At 45.0% G+C, this 21,462-nt stretch overlaps 1 protein-coding gene across 3 annotated transcripts; it reads left to right on the top strand.

The window, feature by feature from the left end:
• Positions 1-72: 72 nt before the first annotated feature.
• LOC112879516 (wall-associated receptor kinase 2-like) lies at positions 73-11,096 on the top strand. Of its 3 annotated transcripts, none has more exons than XM_025943784.1 (5): positions 73-1,105; positions 3,655-4,128; positions 9,054-9,203; positions 9,301-10,017; positions 10,932-11,096. In XM_025943784.1, the coding sequence occupies exons 1-5, from the start codon at positions 109-111 to the stop codon at positions 11,081-11,083; spliced, it is 2,490 nt and encodes an 829-aa protein (XP_025799569.1). In that variant the 5' UTR covers positions 73-108; the 3' UTR covers positions 11,084-11,096. The 3 variants fall into 3 exon arrangements, with proteins under 3 accessions (XP_025799569.1, XP_025799568.1, XP_025799567.1); XM_025943783.1 differs by lacking the exon at positions 10,932-11,096 and adding an exon at positions 10,108-10,712; XM_025943782.1 differs by lacking the exon at positions 10,932-11,096 and having other exon boundaries at positions 9,301-10,712.
• The last annotated feature ends 10,366 nt before the right edge of the window (positions 11,097-21,462 follow it).

Consider the following 21,462-nt stretch of genomic DNA (forward strand, 5'->3'; position numbering starts at 1 on the left):
TTGACTTCCGTCACTTCATTCCACACTTGTAAATGTGCAAGCTGGTGAATGCCCAGACAGTCTGCATAGCTAGCTAGCCAGCATTGGTACACCTGCCTCCAAGTATATATGTCCGCCGCAAGTCTGGTGATGATCCGCTACGCGGTCGCCATGATCTCTCTGCACTACCTGTTCGCCGCACTGGCGACTACACTAGCGGCGGCGGAGGCTTCGGGTGTTGCGAGAAGGCAAGGAAGCACCGGTGATAGGGCGCCCTCTATCACCCCTGCCGCCGGTTGCCCGAACAGATGCGGCGATGTGACCTTCGACTTCCCCTTCGGCATCGGCCCCGACTGCTCTCGCGGCCCCGATTTCGAGCTCACCTGCGACAACACCACTCAGCCTCCCAAGCTCTTCATGTGTGATGGCACCACCCAGCTCATCAGCAATATCACAATTGTTACCACGGAGGATATGGACACCGACTCAGAGCGTTCGATTAGCATGAACTTCGCCCGTACCATCCCCATGAAATCATCTGCACCGGTTTTCTGGTCTTTGTCTCTGAAATCTCCAGGGAATTCTTTCATTGCCCAATACACCGGACTGAGCTTTTCAGGCTGTGATTTCCATGTACACTGGGTAAACCCTCCGGTGAATACAACGGCGGTCGCGTCCAGGTCCAGCTGCACATCTCTCTGCCCTGACGACGCTGACGGTGAGCTCACAAACATAGCTGCTGGCGATGCTGCCGAATACTGCGGTATCTCCAACAACGGCACTGGATGTTGCAACATCTTGTTTGGTGATTACCAGGGTGTACCTTATGTATCTCTTGCCACACTCAAATTCGTTCGCTACGGCAGAGCCGATCCCAAATTGCACCATAACCTGAGCTTCTTGTGGGATACAATCAATGTTACTCTTTATGAAGCGTCTGCCAATTGGAAAATTGCTGATCAAACAACCTGCGCAAGCGCCATCAGAAACAAGGCAACCTATGCTTGCGTTAGCAGAAATAGCATTTGTGAAGACGACTTTATCGGGGATTATGGCTACAGGTGCAAGTGCAGGACAGGCTACATAGGCAATCCATATATTCCTCACGGCTGCAAACCAGACCACGGTAAGGCAATATGTCATCCCATATACTACCTCCATCCCATATTACAATTCGTTTTGTCTTTTTTATATACATAATTTTTGCTATGTATCTAGACATAGACATAGTGTACATCTAGATGCATAGCAAAATATATGTATTTAGAAAAGCCAAAACGAATTGCGTAATTTGGGATGGAGGGAGTACTATTCTGCAATAGTTACGATCAGTTACATATTTTATTTCCAACCGCATAAAATTCACCTACATTTCATCGCAAAAAGAAAAGGCCAAACACCTTTACTTTTCCTTCAACAATGTTGTCATTTTCAGTTTGAACTATTTACTAGAAGGGCCCAGCCCTTTTTCCAATGCCGAATCGATGACCTATGTATAAGAAAAAAGAGATTCTTTTGGATTTCAAGAAAAAATAAAAGGAATTGTATCAATTTGGAAAAAACGGTGTCATTTTCATTCAGTAACACACGGTAAGTTCAAAAAAAAATCGTACAATATCTTACTCCAGTCCCACATCCTAAACAACTTCGTCACTGTATCTTGTCAATAATCCAAGCCATCCAGGACTGTATGTTGTGCCATAAATTAATCTAAGGTCCATACAGAACTGCTAATACTCGGGATGCAGTTAGACGTGGCGTATTGGCGTAATATCAATGAAGTTTCACTTGTAAAATAACATAAACCTTGGAAACAAAACATTTAGGACTGTGTTGCCAAAGTATATTGGCCAAATTGGCCTTAGTGAGAGTCATCCCTTTCTTTGAATACCAATGGAAAATCTTGATCTTGAGAGGAACCCGTATTAATTTCTAAAAATATCGCATTTTCTTGGTAAGAACCATTTTGTATTAAAGCTAAGTACATCAAGAAAACAGTGAATTCACCTCTCTTTTGAAATTCCTCATTTAAAATTAACAATAGCTACCTTTGAAACTAGTTCATGCTAAGCTACTAATCTGTCTCCGATGAAACCTCTCCGGAAAGGAACATTCAGAGGCATTGAACTCAATACACTGTCCACTGTTACGAACTTCTTTCTGATATTGAATAAGGTAAAGTTAAAGGTTTATCACCTAACCATCGATCCTCCCAAGTTTGTTTCTCTCTTCGAATCTTGAAAGAGCCAAAAGATAGGAAATCCTCCTTACCTACATAAGGCTAGATATATGAGTAATGGACTTATGTTATTCAAGTGCTTATTTTTAAGTATATCCCCATACCCATCTTCATTTAAGAGATTAAAAATCCATTTACTCAAAAATCCATTTATTTTGAATCTCCCATTTCAATATCGCTAAAACCTCCTAACTCTTTATGTTGCTAAAACTTCCTAACTCTCCCATTTCTACATGTACTCCATTTGGCCAATCTATATTTTTCTTGTGCTATAGTAATCCAACTTCCTGAGGACCCCTTTAGGCACTTTGAAGAATGAAAATATGAATATAGGTAAACCAACCTTTCCCCACCTGAAAGAAGTTTTGCTTCCCAACTACCAAGCTTCTTCTGAAATCATTCTTCTACCATGAGCCAATCTTTGTTGGTTATACTATCTTACAATGATAGTATATAGGAATTCTCAAGTATCTAAAGGAAAGGGATCCCCATTTACACCCCCAAAAGTTCCATATATTCTCTTGCTTTTATTTGCTTGTCCCTTGCCATATAAAAATACTTCACTTTTATGAAAATGGATCTTGAGGTCTGATAACCGTTTGAGAGTGTATAGTACTAATTTGAACTGCTTTGCCTCCCCTAAGTCATGCTCCATAAAAGATAATAGTATTATCTGCATATTGTAGTATTGGAAAAACCCCATCAACCAAGTGGGGTACGAATTCTCTAAATTGCCCATGATCCTTAGCTCTCTAGCAATAAGAATTGAAAGCATATTAGCAACTACTCCCTCCGTCCCAAAAAAAATAAGTCATTCTAAGATTCAAAATTTGTCCCAAAAAACAAGTCATATTAGAAAGTGCATGTGCATGCAAGAATCAATTAGTGCCAAATATGGGTAATAAATAGGGGCAAACATGGTCATTTTAGCTTGTTGTTAATTTGTCCTAGAATTCCTAGGATGACTTATTTTTTGGGACGGAGGGAGTAGATTAAAAAGAAATGGTGAGAGAGGATCTTCTTGACGTGATCCTTTCCTAGTGTGGACAGTCATTGGACGTTAATGTATCCAGCAGGTAAGTAATCTTAATTCGCTTTAAACAATGCACTACGTGTACTCTGTCTCTCCTACCAATCTATCTTGTTGCCATGCCAATTTTACTTTGCACCTGCTAGCAGACCATCAAAGTGTATATGCAACCAGATTTATCATAGAGAAGGTGTATAGCTAGGAACATATTTATTTCTAAGAGTAGAACAACAATGAGCATCATAAAAGAAATAAGATAAGATGTATACTCAACAATTTTATGCAAAATGCTGATATGAAAGGAATAAGCTAGCCGTAAGAGCCTAAGAGAACTTGTGTTACTGAATCATAGAGATGTTGTGGTAATACTTGTGATATTTATCAGCTTTCATCTCACTGGAATCAGGTTACAATCCATCTCAACCAAAGAGCAACTGTACTCGCCAATGTGGGAGTACAGATGTTCCATTTCCATTCGGCTTGGAAGAAGGTTGCTTTGCAAGAGAAGAATTTCATCTCAATTGCACAAACAAGACATCATCAGCTATCTTGCTGTACAAGTCAGTGGATGACTATCAGGTGACAAATATACATGTTGAACTAGGGCTTATTGAATACATTGACCCGGAAGCAAGTTTTGGATTTGGTGCATTCGTAAGACCAAGTCTTTTCCTTTATTCTGCGGCTCCCGTTTCTGTGCAATGGGTGGTTGCCCAATTATCATGCGAAGAGGCAAGACAAAATAAGTCTGGGTATGCATGTGCAAGTGCTAACAGTGAATGTAAAACAATCCGACGTACAGCTGGTGGTCATGTTGGTTACAGATGCAATTGCATAAGTGGGTACCAAGGAAATCCATACATCGCAAGAGGCTGTGTTGGTATGTTCTCTCCCTCTTCATGAACCCAGATAATAGAGCTGATTTCATTTTTGTATTTGTGTTCATGTTGTATAAAACAAATACTCCTATGTAGTCTATGTAGCTCCATCTGGTGACGTATTTACAAAATGTTAACTTGGCTATATATAACAGCCTATGCACGCAAGTGTTAGAGCGAAATGGTTTTAGCACACAACTCAGAGGTGTTGTCAATTGTCCTTGCTCCCATCTCAGATTATTAGAGATGGACTCGATAACCACCTCTCCATTTAGGGATACTCATTAGACACACGAACAAAGCTTGGGCAATTTGAGAAATTCTAGTTCCAAACTACAATGGATAATAGCTAGTACTACAAAACATAAATAGCCAAGCCCTTATATTTTGGAACCATTTGGGATAATATATCACGAGTGATACTATACCTCTAATTGCATTGAAATGTTTAAAATGAGATTTTTGAGCTCTATGAGATGACCTTCGTTTTCATAGTCCTTAGGCGAGAGTGTAACTACGCCTTACCAGATATGTGTATCCAATGGCGACCATATCTTTTGTAGAGGTGTATCTTGTGGTATAGTGGCAAATGAAGGCCAAGGGCTATGTTAGCTGGCAGTTGGCCACTTGTTGAATTGGCTTCTTAAAGGATTGAGGCATTGTAAAGTTTGGTTTCACATGATATAAGACTCTATATGTAGAAAATATATAATAAACAAACCGTGTTATTGTTTTGAACTTAAATTTCTTTCTAGACTAATAAATTGTACCAGGTGGATATTTTAAATGAGGTCTTTTATGGTACACAGTACTGATCTATACGAGAGCTATGGATCAGACTGCCTAGAGCGGAGGGGATGAACGGAAAAATAGAGCGCCGCCGCCGGGATCTCCGGACTCCTGCCTCCTCCACCCCTACCAGCCCCAGATCCAAGCTCCTCTCCACGTACACTCTCCATCCATCCTAGTTGCAGTTCCCACGCCGCCCATGAAGGGAGATCAGGGAGCACTTCTGCAGGCTTCATGTGAGGTGAGGAGATCTTCAGGGGCGGGCTCGCGTCGTCCCTCCACCCCTCACACATTCAAGCAAGCACCATCTCTCGTCGCCACCCCGCCGGCAGCCGGGGCTACACCTCCTCTTCGTCGTTGCATCGTCCATCTGCCGGAGCTACGCAGATCATCCACCGGAAGGTCGTGCCACGCTGCCACACCCCTCAGGAGCCCCGTCATCCATCCGCACAAGCTGTGAGGCCCATCCCCTGCAGTCGCCACTCTTCTGTCCAGTAGCCGGTGCCAGCCTCCCTTCCAGTTGTGACCGACAGCCTCCATCCGAGCAAGATTCACCGCTCGGCATGCTGCAGCTCGTCTGGACTAAGAAGAGGAGGCAAGGATATGTAGAGCGGCTCGGGGTCGATGCTGCTTCGACGCCCGCTGAATTTAGGTGTTTTGCTTGGCTGCAGCTGCCTTCGCGGCCATCATCTCTCGTGAAGCTCCACCCTGGCTGCCATGGATCAGAAATGTCGCTTCCATCATCACGAAGCAAATCAATCATCACCGCCATCACGTTCTTCGCAGTTAGAGCGGAGCATCGCCTTTAAGAAATGGGCTTGAGGTAGATGTTACCGTTGCCTCGCGCGTGACCACCAAGAGTCAACTCCTGCAAGGATTCTTTCAGATGCATTATTTGTCGACGCCCTGGACATCGGGAGCGGCATTCTCGCCTTTGGTCCATCTCTCCAGCTCCACAAGTCCACTCTTCCTCCCAGCAAACAAAGAGTTGGGCTGACATACACTACTACAAAAAGAGTTTTTAGAGGCGGGTGCGGTACCCGTCTCTATTTCTCGCAGCTAGAAATAACTATTTATAGGAGCGGATAACGCGTCCACCCCCTGAAAATCAATTTCTAGGGGCGGATCACGGTGTCACCGGCCCCTAGAATTTGATTTGTTGGGGCGGGTCAGTGCATGACCCACCCCTACAAATCAATCTCCAGAATATGAAAAAAATTAGAAAAAATCAAAAATAGCAAAACAAAAAGAAAAAAAAATCCCCACCAACCAGCCACCCCCTCTACTACCGAGCTATAATTTTTTTTGATAAAATATGCACAATTACGTAAATCAGGATTCGAACCGCTTACCTCCAGCCTCGCGCGTACCCTACTCTCCACCGCACTACACAATTATTTGTGACTCTATGAGGTAAGCATTCTTTTAGATTAACTCTAAAACTGATTTCTAGGGGCAGGTTATGCCATCACCCGTCCCTAGAAATCTATTTTTAATGGCAGGTGACGCCACCACCTGCTCCTAAAAATATTTTTCTATTTTATTCCAAAAATTCATTTAAATCTTTAGATATAGCAAAAAAATCAAACTTCTACACTATGGTTATTGTGAACTATAGGTACAAAAAATATACCAAGTATATTTAGTGTATATAAAGATTAAAAGTGACTTGAGTTGTATGAGATACTATATAGTCATAGCCATATGAGAACTTATAATAATTTTTTGGACTATTAAATGACCCTAAATGAAAAAAGTTATCAACTACAAAGTTTTAGATCACGTCAATCTCTACAATTTTGATATAATGTTTAACTTCATCGGAGATTATATGAAAAAGTAATAAATTTTTTTGTGTGAAACCATTTGTAGGGGCGGGTCATGCCATCCTTCGCCCCTAAAAATGCATTTTTAGGGACGGTTGACGCTATCACCCGCCCCTAGAAATGAACCCCATTTCCAGGGGTGAGTGGTGGCATCACCCACCCCTAAAAATACCATTTCCAGGGACGGGTGATGCCGTCACTCGTCCCTGAAAATGGTGGCATTTTTAGCGGCAGGTGACATCATCACCCGCCCCTAAAAATACTTTCTAGGGATGGGTCGGATGCTACAGTAACCGAGGATCCATTTGTAGGAGCGGATTAACTTTTGATCCGCTCCTAGAAAAAAATGGAGCGTTGCTACAAATTATTTTTTTAGTAGTGCATAGTAGCCATGCCTAGGTTGAGAGAATGTCGCTCTACTTTATCGGCAAACACCATGGCTGGGTCTCTGTCCCAGGAACACCGCTACCCCACCTCAGCTTCACGACCGACAAATTCACTTGTGAAGAACGCCGATCCTATTTGCCACGGCTGTTGTTGTGCCTTTCCTGCTTCGACTCCTTTGGATGTCCGGTCTATGTTGGCACCATTGATGGAGTCTTTGCAATCCGAGCTCCAACACTTGATTACAGATCATTTGGAGGAAGTGTTGCGTTTCCTCATAAAGGAAGCTTCTACTATAAAGTTGTGGCTAGCATGTGTGGCTAGCCATTTGGAGCATGTGGAGCCATCTGAATAGCATGCTCCCGTTTCCAACTTAGCTGACCTTTTCGGCCCCTATTCTCCAATTCGGCACTCTCCGACACCATTGATTCTTGCTTCTCTTGCGGCTGCTTGCACACATGCCACTCCGTTATGCGCGAGGACACTGGTGCAGATAATGCAGAATTCATCATCGACGAGATGACCACAGAGGTGGCCAAAAGGACATTGGACACAGGGATTCATCAAAAGTTGCCCACTGAGCAGGCCTTCGAGGTGCCCTGTGGGACCTCCACTGTTCAGATGTTAGAACCGCCGTTTCTAGAGACCATCACCTCTGTTGAGGATGTTGCTTTGGTGGAGGACGCATCTGATGATGAGGAAGCCATCTTAGATGCACGAGTGACAATTAAGGACCCTATCCTTCTTGTCACCATTGAAGATAGCTCTACCCAATCTACGGTTGAGGTCATGGTTGGAGAGCTCCGACTGTTAGAGGATCCACTGATAGAAGAAGTGTCTTCTCTGGCTGCCATAGCTATGAAGGGTGAGGACCTTGCCTATACTCCTACAATTCCTCTTCACCACAGACCACAAAAACAAGATTTAGCCGTAAGTCCTATGATAGATCATCACTTCACCGAAGCGCCCATCTTGCAAATCACGGTGTGTTGAAATATTTGGAAATTGTTGGCACCAATGGGAAGCTCAATGAGGACGCAATGCAAGACTATGCAGATTGTCTAAAGGAGTTGTTGCCGCCAGACCTCCACAAGCTATTGATGAGTTTAAAAGGTCGTGCCTTCTGGGAACTAGTGGCAAAGATTGCTTCGCATCGTTGTTAGGTGGTCTTTGATGTGGTTTGTTTGTATTGTTGTTGGTAGAGATGGTTTAGTCGTTTGTAGATGTTGTTTTAAGTCTTGTAGTGTTGCTTACCCAATCAGGATCTTCTTCTTTATTAATATAATCGACAGCTCTTCTACTTGGTTCGTTTAAAAAAATACTGATATATACTAGTGTTTGAAAAGGACCAGTACGTTTGATGGTTCAGATTAATTGTATAGTACTAAAAATTTAATAGTAGTATATATAGTATACATGAGTAGTATAGGTAGTATAAGAGTACTATGGGAAAAATATTAATAACATCAGGATCCATTTCATTTGGACTATCTTTAACTGGAAAATAATTACCAAATTACCCTTACTAATGAAGGTTTAGATCATCTATAATATATACCACTAAGTGGTGGTACTGTACAATATAAAAACCCACTATTAAATTCCTGCATTCCAACTGGGCCGATAATAATTATGAACTTGAATAGATTTATAGATCATTTTTCATATTTTTAATTGTATTTTCTTGTTGTTTTTATTATTTTACTTTTCTTAGTAGTCATTTGGCTTTGGCTTGATGAGATTGACAAAAGAGAATATCGAACAAGCAGCATAAGGGCAAAATTATGTAACATCTCTTTTCAGCTGGTACAATGGAAAATATTTTTTCTCTATTACGTTTATCAATATTCTCTGTTAGCATGTTAATTAGGTACGGCATGTGGTTTCTTCATAGAAGTTCCTTCTTTTTCATGAATATTTGTTCACAGATATCGACGAGTGCCTTCAGCCAAACATCTGTCCTGAAATATGCAACAACACCATAGGAAACTACACATGTAATCCATGCCCTTACAAGACAGAGTATGATCCAGTTAACAGGCGTTGCGTCATCAGAAAACACCAAAACCTTCTCCCAGGTAACTCTTTCGTATCAATAGTGAATTATTCATGAAAATAAAAAGGAAACTAGTTTGGCTGAAGAGAAGGAAAGAGAACTGATGAGTTTGTCTGTAGGTATTGCTATTGGCCTTAGTGTTGGCCTTGGAATTCTACTTCTTTGCTTAGGTGGGGTTTTCCTTATCCATAGATGGAGAAGAGATATCCAAAAACAATTGCGGAAGAAATACTTTCAGAAAAATAAAGGTCTTCTTTTGGAGCAACTAATATCTTCAGATGAAAAACAAAGTGATAACAAAATTTTCTCCTTGGAAGAGTTGCAGAAGGCAACAAACAACTTTGATCCTACACGTATTTTAGGTAGTGGAGGACATGGTATGGTATACAAAGGCATCTTGTCGGACCAACATGTGGTGGCCATAAAGAAGCCAAAGGTAATTGCGGAAGGAGAGATTAATCAGTTTATCAACGAAGTTGCAATCCTCTCTCAAATAAATCACAGAAATATCGTAAAACTTCTCGGATGTTGTCTTGAAACCGAGGTTCCTCTACTGGTGTATGACTTTATCCCTAATGGTTCACTATTTAAGATTATTCATGACGATCAGAGTAACAAAGAATTTTCCTTGTCATGGCATGATTCCTTGAGAATTGCTACGGAAGCTGCTGGAGCTCTCTGCTATCTCCATTCTGCAGCATCAGTATCAGTTTTTCATCGTGATGTGAAGTCTTCTAATATACTCTTGGATGGAAGCTACACAGCTAAAGTTTCAGATTTTGGGGCCTCAAGACTGATTCCAATTGATCAAACCCATGTCATCACAAACATACAAGGTACATTTGGGTACTTGGATCCAGAGTATTACTACACTGGGCAATTAAATGAGAAGAGTGATGTTTACAGTTTTGGTGTTGTTCTGTTAGAGTTGCTTCTTAAAAAGGAGCCTATCTTTACTAGTGATTCCGGTTCAAAGATAAACTTGTCAAATTACTTCCTCTCGGAGATAAGAACAAGACCAATCACAGAAATGGTTGCCTCTCAAGTTCTTGAGCAAGCTTCTGAAGACGAGCTTAACACTGTTGCTTCTCTTGCGGAGGAGTGCCTGAGGCTACGAGGTGAAGAAAGACCTACGATGAAGCAAGTGGAGATGAAACTGCAACTTCTGAGGAATAAAGGTTTGAGATCATGCGACGGTTTCCCACAAGCAGTTGCGACATACAAGCACCAGCACCTGTAAGACTTGCAGCTCATCGCTGTCAATCTGTGTCAACTGACGGAGACAATAGAGCTGATATAGCGTCTTCAAGCTGCAATGAGCTGGAGCAAGAGTTCATGTCATCTGCTACTTTACCATGATGAATTAATCCTTGACCACCTTATTTTCGTTCTGATCTTACACATGTTTGCACATGCAGCTGAATGATCATCGACACAACAATGTAGCGCACTTGTTCGTTATTAGCGTGTTAGCTCAACATTATTGTAATGATTTGTTTATGTTGTCCAACATTCTCTATTTTTTCGATGGCAGATGGTTAAAGTTTTATGTGTCACATATTTGAAATTTTAGGTGTGCTTTCCTTAACAGTTGTATTTGGATCCATACCCAACTGTTTCCATGCTAACCTTTTCGTTGGAAAAGTATACGCCGGTATGGTGTGTGCTTGATATAAGTAAACTTACGTTTACTTGTCATTATTGTCAACTCCATTATTAACTCTGATTGTATTTTTTGGTTTTTTTTTAGATTACAACCGCTGCCTAGGCAGGGCCATCCAGCAAAATTACAAACGCCATCAGGCGGAACTTGGAGCCACACATGTTTACCAACATCCGTGCCGAGAGCTCTCCTCGCTAGTCTGTGAGCATCAACATTCATCTTTCTTCCTTCATGGATGATCTCGCGCTTCTGAAAGTCTGCCATCCTTACTTTGATCTCCCGAACAACATGGATACTGTTGGTATTTGGCACGAAATCGTCCGTAACAAATGGAAGTAGTGATTCAGGCGCTTAGTCATCTGGTATGTAGATGCATGGGAATAATGGTAGTCTACTGACAAATTGGATTCCCCGATAACGAGAAGAGCTAGAGGGAGATGAATGATCAACGTACTGTTGTCTTGGAAGGAACCGTACCGTAAGAGCGACCAAAGCAATCTTCCTAGCCGCGATGGAACATACGCATCGCATCCTGGTCCGCCTCTTCTTCATCAACAATTGTTCTATCCACCTAGTCCTTTTGAAATTTTACTGATTTTCAGAGGCGGGTTAGGGCATGATCCGCCCTTAAAAATCAGTTTCCCACTTGAAATTTTAATTATTTAAATTTAAATTTTTCAAATCCATTTCCCGCTGTCTTTTAAAATTTTGTTTCCCACCAATTTTGACCTATCAAGCTAGTGCGCAATCGAATGTCATAATGATCGAGATGGAATATGTTTCATGAATATAAATAATTGTACATACAAATTTAAAACATAAAGTAATAAAGTATATATATAATTACAGTGCATCATTACAGTACATCATTAAAAGTGTTGCTTGAATACATTTTTTTCTAGTTCCAACGCTACTTGAGACGGCAAGGTGATGCAGGTTCGCCCACTCATGAAGACTAATGTATTTAGGGTCCGTTACTAATTCGTGGTATTTGCTAAAAAATATGCCCATTTGAAGCGTCCCCTCATCAGAGGTGACTAAATCTGATACAAATATCAGTCCCAGGAGGCTGATAACACATTTATTACATCAGATGGTTCATTACCGTACAAACCGTCGAGATAGCGGGCACTAAAGCACCACTATCATGAGGGACAACATAAGGACCAAAAGCCAAACTAAAGTGCCAACAAAATCTAAGATAACATCAGAGTCTTGCGCCATGGTAAGCTTCCTGTGGAGACCCTGAACCACAGGCAAGATTGGGTGCAGGACGGCGACCTACTCGACGTCTTCAGGAACGAAGTTCGGATCCTCCTTCGTAAAAACTAAGCAAGAGTGAGTACATAAGTACTCAACAAGTCCAACCACACCCACGGAGGGGGATAATAAAGATCATGCACAGGATGTATCAAGGATAAGGTTAGGGTTCGTTTGCAATAAAGCAAGGTTTTACACATGCAAGGGTTCATTTAATAATAGAGTTTTCTCATAATATTTTTGTAGTAATCGAATAATAAGCGGGGTTGATCCTACAGAAAGGATCCAAGTTTTAATGCTACCGGACTCCACATCCACAGTAGCTCACGGCACAACTGCCGCACACTTTCAAAACGACCCACGCCACAAAACCAACCATACCAAAATATCTATTGAAGTGACCAAGCCGTAACTCGTCCAATACTGTGGACACGGCTATTCGAATAGATTTTTCACTCTGCAGAGGTTGTACACTTTATCCACAAGTAGGGTACCGCACTACGAACACCTTAGTGTCACTGCGGATCCTAACAAAGCCATTACCCACCTTAGCTGAATCTAACTAGCCAATACGGAAGCAACCATGGGGTTAATGACCTATCAACAAAGTCATAACCGGAACATAACTCACACAGATCGTATCCCTTCTCCATGATCTCCCGTCGCTCACCAGCTCTCCTTTTGGCTAGCAGAACAACTAGTGGGGTTTATGCTAAGCCGTTGCCCACACAACGGTCGAGTGGTTGTACGAGAAGTGGGTTAGGCAAGATGACACCTCAGCTCATCCATATATTGACAAGACGGACATCTCCCAACCATGCTTAACCACAAAGGTACAAGCTCACCGATGGCATTTCACACAAGAAACGTCGTCCATCTCATCAGGTTATATCTTCCTTTATTTTTCCAAAATCCCATTTTATCTTTTAAAACACTCACACCTTTATTCTCGATAAAGCACGTCCAGCATTTCTTCTACAAGAGCTTTTCGAATTGCTCCTACGTTGTTGTCTTCCTGCCTTGCGGAGGACGATCCACAGCCGCGACGAGGTCGTCTGGCTTGCGCTTTTGGGATGAACCCGAGTAGTCCCGCTGGCTCTTGTCGGTACGGTTGTCATTTGTGCACCTCGGGTTGTTGTCGTTGCGCCTAGGGAACCGTTCACGCATCTTCTCCTCTTGCTCGGACCAATCGTGCATCATGTCACGAAGTCCTGCAACAGTTTTTGGTCTGTTTCGCACAAAGTCTCTATAGATGCCTGGATCGGTGAGGCCATTGCAGAAGTAGTCAATGATGTCCTCTTCCGAGATGTTCGCAATGGTGGCTCGTACGTCGAAGAAACAGCGTGTGTATGATCGTAGGAGCTCGTTGCGTTCCTGTTTACACTGAGCAAGGTCATGATGAGTACCTGCGCGGGTAATCGCCCCCTGGAAGTTGTCGATGAAGACTTTCTTGAGCCCCACCCAGGAGTCGATCGAGTTGTTGCTGAGCCTCTCCAGCCATGTGAGCGATGCAGGGTCCAAAGCCATCAGGAAGTAGACGACCTTGGTGGTGTTGGAGCCTCCTGCGACTTCTATGGCGGTAGAGTAACATCATAGCCATTGCTGAGGAGCTTGTTTGCCGTCATACTTGGTGATCCCAATTGGCTTGAAGCCCTCAGGGTACTTGTAACCATTGAACCATGCTGTGAACGCTGGAAAGCGATCAATGCAGTCGGTACCTTCTGGATCGGCTACTTCATGCTCTCTGTGTTTGAAATCAATTATGGATCGCGCATCGCATCCTTCATTGATTTTCTGGCGTAGGTCTTCAATGGGTAAGTCTTGAGGATTCTGAGGGATGATTAGGTTGTCGCGGGTTGCCTCCAGGAGGTGGCTGCTGCCTCCCACCAGTGGCGTGACTTCCATGAGTGTTGTCATTGTTATTGCTTCGTTGATGTCAAAGATGGCCGCCTGCCGTTCGACTGTTAGCCTGGCTGCGGCTTTCGCCCATGTGTTCTTCTCCGACGGCTGACGTCGGGTTTTGTCGATCGAGCTGGATCTATGCTCTCTGCGCGTAGCGAAGTGCTTGGCGCAGGTTTGGATCATTGCTGCGTTTGAGTATGGTGGTTACCCTGGCGATGTTAGCCATGGGGGTTCTGAAGCCCCGCTCGCTCACCACGGCGTATTCAGCATCCAGTTCATGATGTATAGATCGTATGCGCTCGTTGACCCTCCTTCACCGGGCTACGCGGGCTCTATTCCTGGCCCTTCGTGCCTCACGCTCGGTGTCATTTTCATCACTGGCATTGGCTGTGGCCTCGTCTTCGGATATCATGTCAAGTGTTTCATTGGGTGAGAGGCCATCGTCCTCCCCCTCTTCCGCCATCAACACTTGGCGTGATATGAGTTCCTCGAAGCTCGCTTCAACTAGGTCGGTCGATTCTTCTGCCGTGGTAGCTAATGGCTTGCCCTCCGGAAAAGGCAAGGGCTCGAGTTGTGCCACGAGTCGGTCTTCATCTTCAAGTAGATCGGAGAGTTTCATGCCCTTTCAATGCACGAAACGACCTTCTGGGGTGGAGGTGATCATCAGACCATCGTCACCAAGGTGACCCGCAGCGCCCCGACGTGCCGTGGCTTCGGGTTTCCCGGTTTGGAGTAAAAAGTCCAAGTCCTTTTCCAATGCGGAGAGGGACTCAGAATTGTTGGCCTCCTGAGGTTCAGTGTCTGAATTGCGTGGACCGAGTCGTGATCGGCTACGCAAGTCCTCAGATTGGAGCGAGTCCGATCCGAGCGTGGTTGTTGTAGCACGGGGTGGAGTCGTGTTGAAAATGGACTTCTCCTCGATCTTCCTAGCGGAGCCATGGGTCAACAAGTCATCGAGATTGTCGACAAACTCGTCGAGCTCGCTGTGAAAACTTGTTGCGACAGTTTCGGCTTCATGACGTCGATGGTGAGTCGACGGAATTCGTCCCCGCCATCTGCGACGCAGACCCATGAGACGAAAACCAGCGTCGTGCCCTCGGGGAGCACGGCACTGGTGAACTTGAACTTGAATGATGCCATTGAGTTCGCCGGTGGATCTTCAATGCGTCCCCCTACCTGGCGCGCCAGCTGTTGGTGTTTTACCGCCTGCCCACCGAGGTGTATACCCGAGGTGGTGAGTTTTAGGTAGGGTGTCGCCGAGATCAGAAACTCGAAGGTGCAAGCAACACGAGGTTTAGACAGGTTCGGGCCGCGATGTGCGTAATACCCTACGTCCTGTTTGGTAGTTTGTATTGCCTTAGGTGTTGATGTGTTTTGAGGGATCCCTGCCCGCCCTTATATATCCGGGATGACAAGGTTACATGAATCCTAGTCCGACACTAGCTTAGGAATCTTACTTGAGTACAACTCGAGTAACTTCCTTCTGTATCGACTAGTTCTACTTCGCATGCGAGTAGAATACAAGACAGATAAGGTATCGGACATGTCCTATCCTCTATTCTTGTATGAACTACGTTATGTACCCAGTCCCGTAGTCCCGGGTCTGACTCAATCTGATTTCGAACTTGCTATATACTTCTTCCACTCATGTCATGCTAAATGGGGAACCAGGTGATGTTATTCAGCATCAGCGTGAACTCTGGCAAGGCGATCCTTTATCCCCCATGCTATTTATTCTCATCATGGATGTGCTTAACAGTCTCTTTGTCAAAGCTGGGGAGGAAGGGCTTTGCAACCCCTCTCCCAAAGGATTTCTGGACAGCAACTCTCTCTATTGCCGATGATGTTGCTCTCTTTATAAGGCCGGTTGAAGATGAGTTACAGGTCACAAAGGAAATTCTTAATGCCTCTGGTATGGCGTCTGGGCTGCAGACAAACCTCCACAAGAGTTGCATTATCCCCATCCATTGTGAAGATGTCTCCCTGCTGCCAGTTAGAGATACCCTGCCATGCACTGTAGCTGAGTTTCCTTGCACTTATTTGGGACTCCAACAAGAAACTGAGAAAAACCGATCTTATGCCATGGATTGAGAAGGTAGCTGACAAGTTGCCAGGATGGAAAGCTGATTTGATGAATAGGGCAGGGCATGTCACTATGGTCCGGTTTGTTCTCTCAGCTATACTTATTTATTTACTGATCGCCATCAATGTTCCAAAATGGTTCATTAAAGCAATTGATAAAATCTGGAAAGGTTTCCTTTGGAAGGGGAAGGAACAAGCTAATGGAGGTTGTTGTTTAGTGGCATGGGAGAAAGTCATAAGACCCCTGGATCTTGGTGGTTCCGGAATTACTAACCTGGAGGTCATGGCTGGAGGTCATGGCATGGGCGCTGCAAGCAAGGTGGCAATGGCACAAGAAAACCAGAGTTGATAGACCATGGACCGATCTAGAGCTCCCCTCGCATCCTAATTCACTTGCTTTATTTGCTATTGCAGTCAGCACAGAGTTAGGAAATGGAAACAATACGCTCTTTTGGACAGATAAGTGGCTGCATGGATGTTCAGTGGAGAATCTTGCACCTGCTGTCTTTGCAAGTGTGCCTCCTAGAATCCGTAAAAGACAAACGGTGGCTGAGGCTCCGGATAATAACAAATGGGTCTCTGTAATACGTGGGGGCCTATATTGGATTGGAATAAGGGAGTTTCTGCAGCTTTGGGATTGCGTCCAGGGCATTGAGTTAAATGAGCTAGAAGATCGACATGTTTGGAAATTGGAACCTCGGGGCTGCTACTCCTCTAAATCTGCTTACCGGGTTTATTTCCAAGGATCAGTAACCTTTGAGCCTTGGAGAAGACTCTGGAAATCTTGGGCCCCAAACACGTGCAAGGTTTTTCTTTGGCTGGCAATTCACAATATGTGCTTGATGGCAGATAGACTAGAAAGGAGAGGGCTGCCTCATCCAGATCAGTACCCCTTATGTAATTAGGAGGATGAAACTGTTCAACATTTGTTAGTATTATGTGTGGTGGCAAGATAGGTTTGGTTCAATCTTTTATCACCACTGAACCTTGGTGATTGCATTCCAAGGCAGCGGGAGCATAGCTTCGCGGAATGGTGGCGCATGGTAATGAAGAAGGTGAAAAAAGAACATAAGAGAGGAGTAAACTCCCTAATAATTTTGGGTGCTTGGATGATATGGAAGCACAGGAATGCCTGTGTTTTTGAGGGGGTGGCTCCCTCGGTCAACTCCATCATGAGGGATCTCAAGGATGAACATAACCTTTGGTGCCTGGCCGGCGCTAAAAAGCTGCAAGGCCTTGACAGACCCGGGCCTACAGGATTGTGCGCATCGCATAGACTTTTTAGGATAGAGGATGGGGCATGGCCCACACTCTACACCAGTTGTAATTACTCGTGTTTAAGTAGAACTAGTCGGAACAGAAGAAAACTACCCGAAACGTACTCGGGTAGCACTCCTAAGCTAGTATCGGGTTAGGACCTCCATGTAACCCTATCCCCCAGACTATATACCCCAGACTATATACCCCAGACTATATAAGGATGGGCAGGGACCCCCTCCGAAGCACTACCCACAATCTCATCATCTAAGGCAATACAAACCACCACACAGGATGTAAGGTATTACGCTCTCGGTAGCCCGAACCTGTCTAAATCTTGTGTTCCTTGCACCTTCAAGTTTCTGATTTTAGCGACACCCCACCTACAATCTAGCACCTCAGGGATATCCCTCGGTGGGCTTGGAGGTTAAACACCGATAGCTGGCGTACCAGGTAGGAGCGTTCATTGAGCATCCACTCGAGAATTCGACGGCATCGTTCAACTTCACCAGCGCCATGCTCGACGAGGTCACAACTTTCATGTTCGGCTCCTAGGTCTGCATCACCAATGGTTCAGGTGGCTAGAACAGCCGCCTGGCCGACACCAAGGAGCCGGAGGTGCCTACTACACCATCATGTCGTGATGTCAATGACCTTGCTGACAGTCTTGGTGGAATTCAACATTCCGATCTAATCGTAAACCATGCGAGTCACCTCAGAGCGATCCCACATTCGTAAGTCAACGCTGACGACCTAATCGCCGGAGTGGACCGGGTCTTGTTGCGTTGCGTGCATCAAGCTTGCAAAAGCCTCCCTTCAACACTCCGGTAATTAGCTTCCCCCAATTAGACCTAAGATTTCTCACACTTTTTTTGCTACTCCTGGTGGCATCTACTCTGGTATCGATCAAGTCGACCACAACATCGCCGAATGCATCGAGCTCACGGAAACAAGTCTTCAGCTTTCCAATCAGAACAAGCCCGAAGCACCTGCCATGGATGTCAACCGTGCAATTGACGACTTTATCAACAACCTAGAACCCCTCGAACCGAGTCTGCCTCGGTCCGAGGTCCCATACCATAAGCCCCTCTTCGAGTCGGAGGAGGATTTGGATCGTCTATTACAAGTTCGAGGAGGAGAAGCCACTTTCTATCGGAGGGCTCCCATCTTTGATGACTACTAGGGCTCCGAAGATGACGCATCACCCTTATCAAGCGGCCACCAGGGCATAATGGCCCCATCAACTTGGTCGGACGGGCTCGGGCATCAGAAGGGCACAGAGTCCTCCAAGCTACCAGACTTTAGCCCACCCTTCTACGCCATCAACTTGGTCGGGCGGGCTCGGGCATCGGAAGGGCACAAAGTACTTCAAGCTACCTGACCTCAGCCCACCTTTCAACGCCATCAACTTGGTCGGGCGGGCTCGGGCATCGGAAGGGCACGGAGTACTCCAAGCTACCTGACCTCAGCCCACCTTTCTGAGCCATCAACTTGGTCAGGTGGGCTCGGGCATCGGAAGGGCACGGAGTACTCCAAGCTACCGGACCTCAGCCCACCTTTCTACGCCATCAACTTGGTCAAGCGGGCTCGGCATCGGAAAGGGCACGGAGTCCTCCAAGCTACCCGACCTCAGCTCACCTTTCTGCGCCATCAACTTTGTCGGTGGGCTCGGGCATCGGAAGGGTACGGAGCCCTCCAAGCTACCCGATCTCAGCCCAATTTTCTATGCTATCAACTTGGTCGGGCGGGCTCGGGTATCGGAAGGGCACAGAGTCCACCAAGCTACCCGACCTCAGCCCACCTTTCTGCGCCATCGCCAATGACTACTTCAACTACTCATCTCGACTACAATACTAGTCGGGAGCGGGCCTCACACCATCAATGATTAGTCGGAATTGACTCCGACTAGTCGGGCCTCATCAACAAACCGTTGCGGCTCCATCGACGAGCGCTACGGCTTCGTCGGCAATCACCCACGAATCAAGATCGACAACTCTCCACACTTGTCTGGCTTCCACGCTCGAGGGCTGGGCGTGACAAGCGGTGTGCTTTCGGCAGCTCCGCTAGGTCCCAGGCTCAAGGGCTGGACGCTGTGCAACCGGACGGCTGCCAACGTGACGACTGAGACCTGATTCAAGGAGTTTTTCGGAGATCTTTAGGGAACTTATTTAACCATTATCTTGAGTTTTATCTGAAACAATAGGTTTTTTTCCAAAGAACCCGTTCAACCACTCGGTCTGGAAATCAATGAATTTGCACAAAATAAGGCCTTTGTCCGTTCATCCATATTTTAGCGTCGTACAAATTGTCTTGGCCCGCCCAAGAAATTCCTTCGGGCCAACCGAGCTTTGCACGACGACCGCTTTCGTAACAATGCATGTGAAGGATTGCGTAGTTTATTCCTTCAGAGCAGCAAGATTTATTTCTCCTTTGCCAGTTGATCTCCAGTCACCTATCTCTGCTTCTAGTGACGCTGCGTTTACTAGTTCCCGACTAGTACTACATATAGTCGACTGAAGTGGGCCTTGCTCCCATACTTCCAGTGACGCTGTGTTTACTAGTTCACGACTAGTACTACGCGTAGTCGACTGAAGGGGCCTCGCTCCCATACTTCCAGTGACACTACGTTTACTAGTTCACGACTAGTACTACGCTTAGTCGACTGAAAGAGTTTCACTCCCATACTTCTAGTGATGTTGCGTTTACTAGTTCACAACTAGTACTACGCGTAGTCAGTCGACTGAAGGGGTCTCGCTCCCATACTTCCAGTGATGCTGCGTTTACTAGTTCACGACTAGTACTACGCGTAGTCGACTACTCCCATACTTCCAGTGACGCTGTGTTTACTAGTTCACGACTAGTACTACACGTAGTTCACTGAAGAGGTCTCGCTCCCATACTTCCAGTGACGCTGCATTTACTAGTTCACGACTAGTACTACATATAGTTGACTGAAGGGGCCTTGCTTCCAGTAACGCTACGTTTACTGGTTCACGACTAGTACTACAAGTAGTTGACTGAAGGGATCTCACTCCCATACTTCCAGTGACGTTGCGTTTACTAGTTCCCGACTAGTACTACGTGTAGTTGACTGGAGGGGCCTCGTTCCCATACTTCTAGTGATGCTGCGTTTACTAGTTTCCGACTAGTACTACACGTAGTCAACTAAAGGGGCCTCGCTCCCATAACACTGCGTTTACTAGTTCCCAACTGGTATTACACATAGTCCTCTAAAGGGGTACTTACACCCATATTCTCTATAGTACCTTAACTTGTGCTGCGATGACGATGACCTCGACTACTCGGCTCGACATCCGCTCACACTGCCACGTCAACACGCTATCAGCAACCTCGACTCCTCGTCTCGACTACAAACAAGACACTCCGCGTGCTTTTTGGCGGCTGGTCTAGCTCCCATGCTCAGGGGCTGGGCGCAATAAGGTTACTTGGCATACCTTAGCCGACTCATCTAGCTCCCATGCTCGGGGGCTGGGTGTAGGAAACAACTCGGCGTATCTCATGTGATGACTCGTCTGGCTCCCATGCTCGGGGGTTGGGCTCGACAAGGCATTCAGTGTGCTTTCGGCGGATCGTTTTGCTCCCATGCTCGGAGGCTGGACGCTGCAAAACTACTCAGAAGATTCGTGGAAGAACCCGATTTAAGAGGCTTTTGAGGATTTATCTCAGGAAAATAATTGTTTAACCATTATTTTAGGATTTTATTCCGAAATAAGGGGGTTTTCAAAATTTTCACCCAGAGGTCTTATCTAGCTAATTTAATCAAAGAAAAAGGTTTGATTTGAGCGGTAATTTAGGGCGCTTTTTAGCAAGTTATTTGTTTAACCATTTTTTCAGCGAATTCATTCCGGAAAAGTCGGTTTTCGAATTTTTGAACCAATTTGTCCATCTTACCCATCAAATTCCTACCATCATATATTGCATGCTATGATTCTTTGGATCTTTTTTCCAAACCTTAAAATTTGGATTTAAGACTCGAGGCTGTGGGACACGTGTCATGGATGGCTTATTTTTCAAACTTTTTGGAAGATAAGGACAGAAGATTCAAGACTAATTTTGACCCTCAGCCTAATTCTTCGAGTCAACCTAAGGCTCGGGG

Source organism: Panicum hallii, chromosome 2 (assembly GCF_002211085.1).
Source record: "Panicum hallii strain FIL2 chromosome 2, PHallii_v3.1, whole genome shotgun sequence".
Lineage (NCBI taxonomy): Eukaryota > Viridiplantae > Streptophyta > Magnoliopsida > Poales > Poaceae > Panicum > Panicum hallii.

Coding starts and splice junctions, on each gene's coding strand:
- LOC112879516 (XM_025943782.1), top strand. CDS start 109: ATGTCCGCCGCAAGTCTGGTGATGATCCGCTACGCGGTCGCCATGATC. Junction 1,106..3,654: donor CGGCTGCAAACCAGACCACG/GTAAGGCAATAT, acceptor CACTGGAATCAG/GTTACAATCCATCTCAACCA. Junction 4,129..9,053: donor CATCGCAAGAGGCTGTGTTG/GTATGTTCTCTC, acceptor ATTTGTTCACAG/ATATCGACGAGTGCCTTCAG.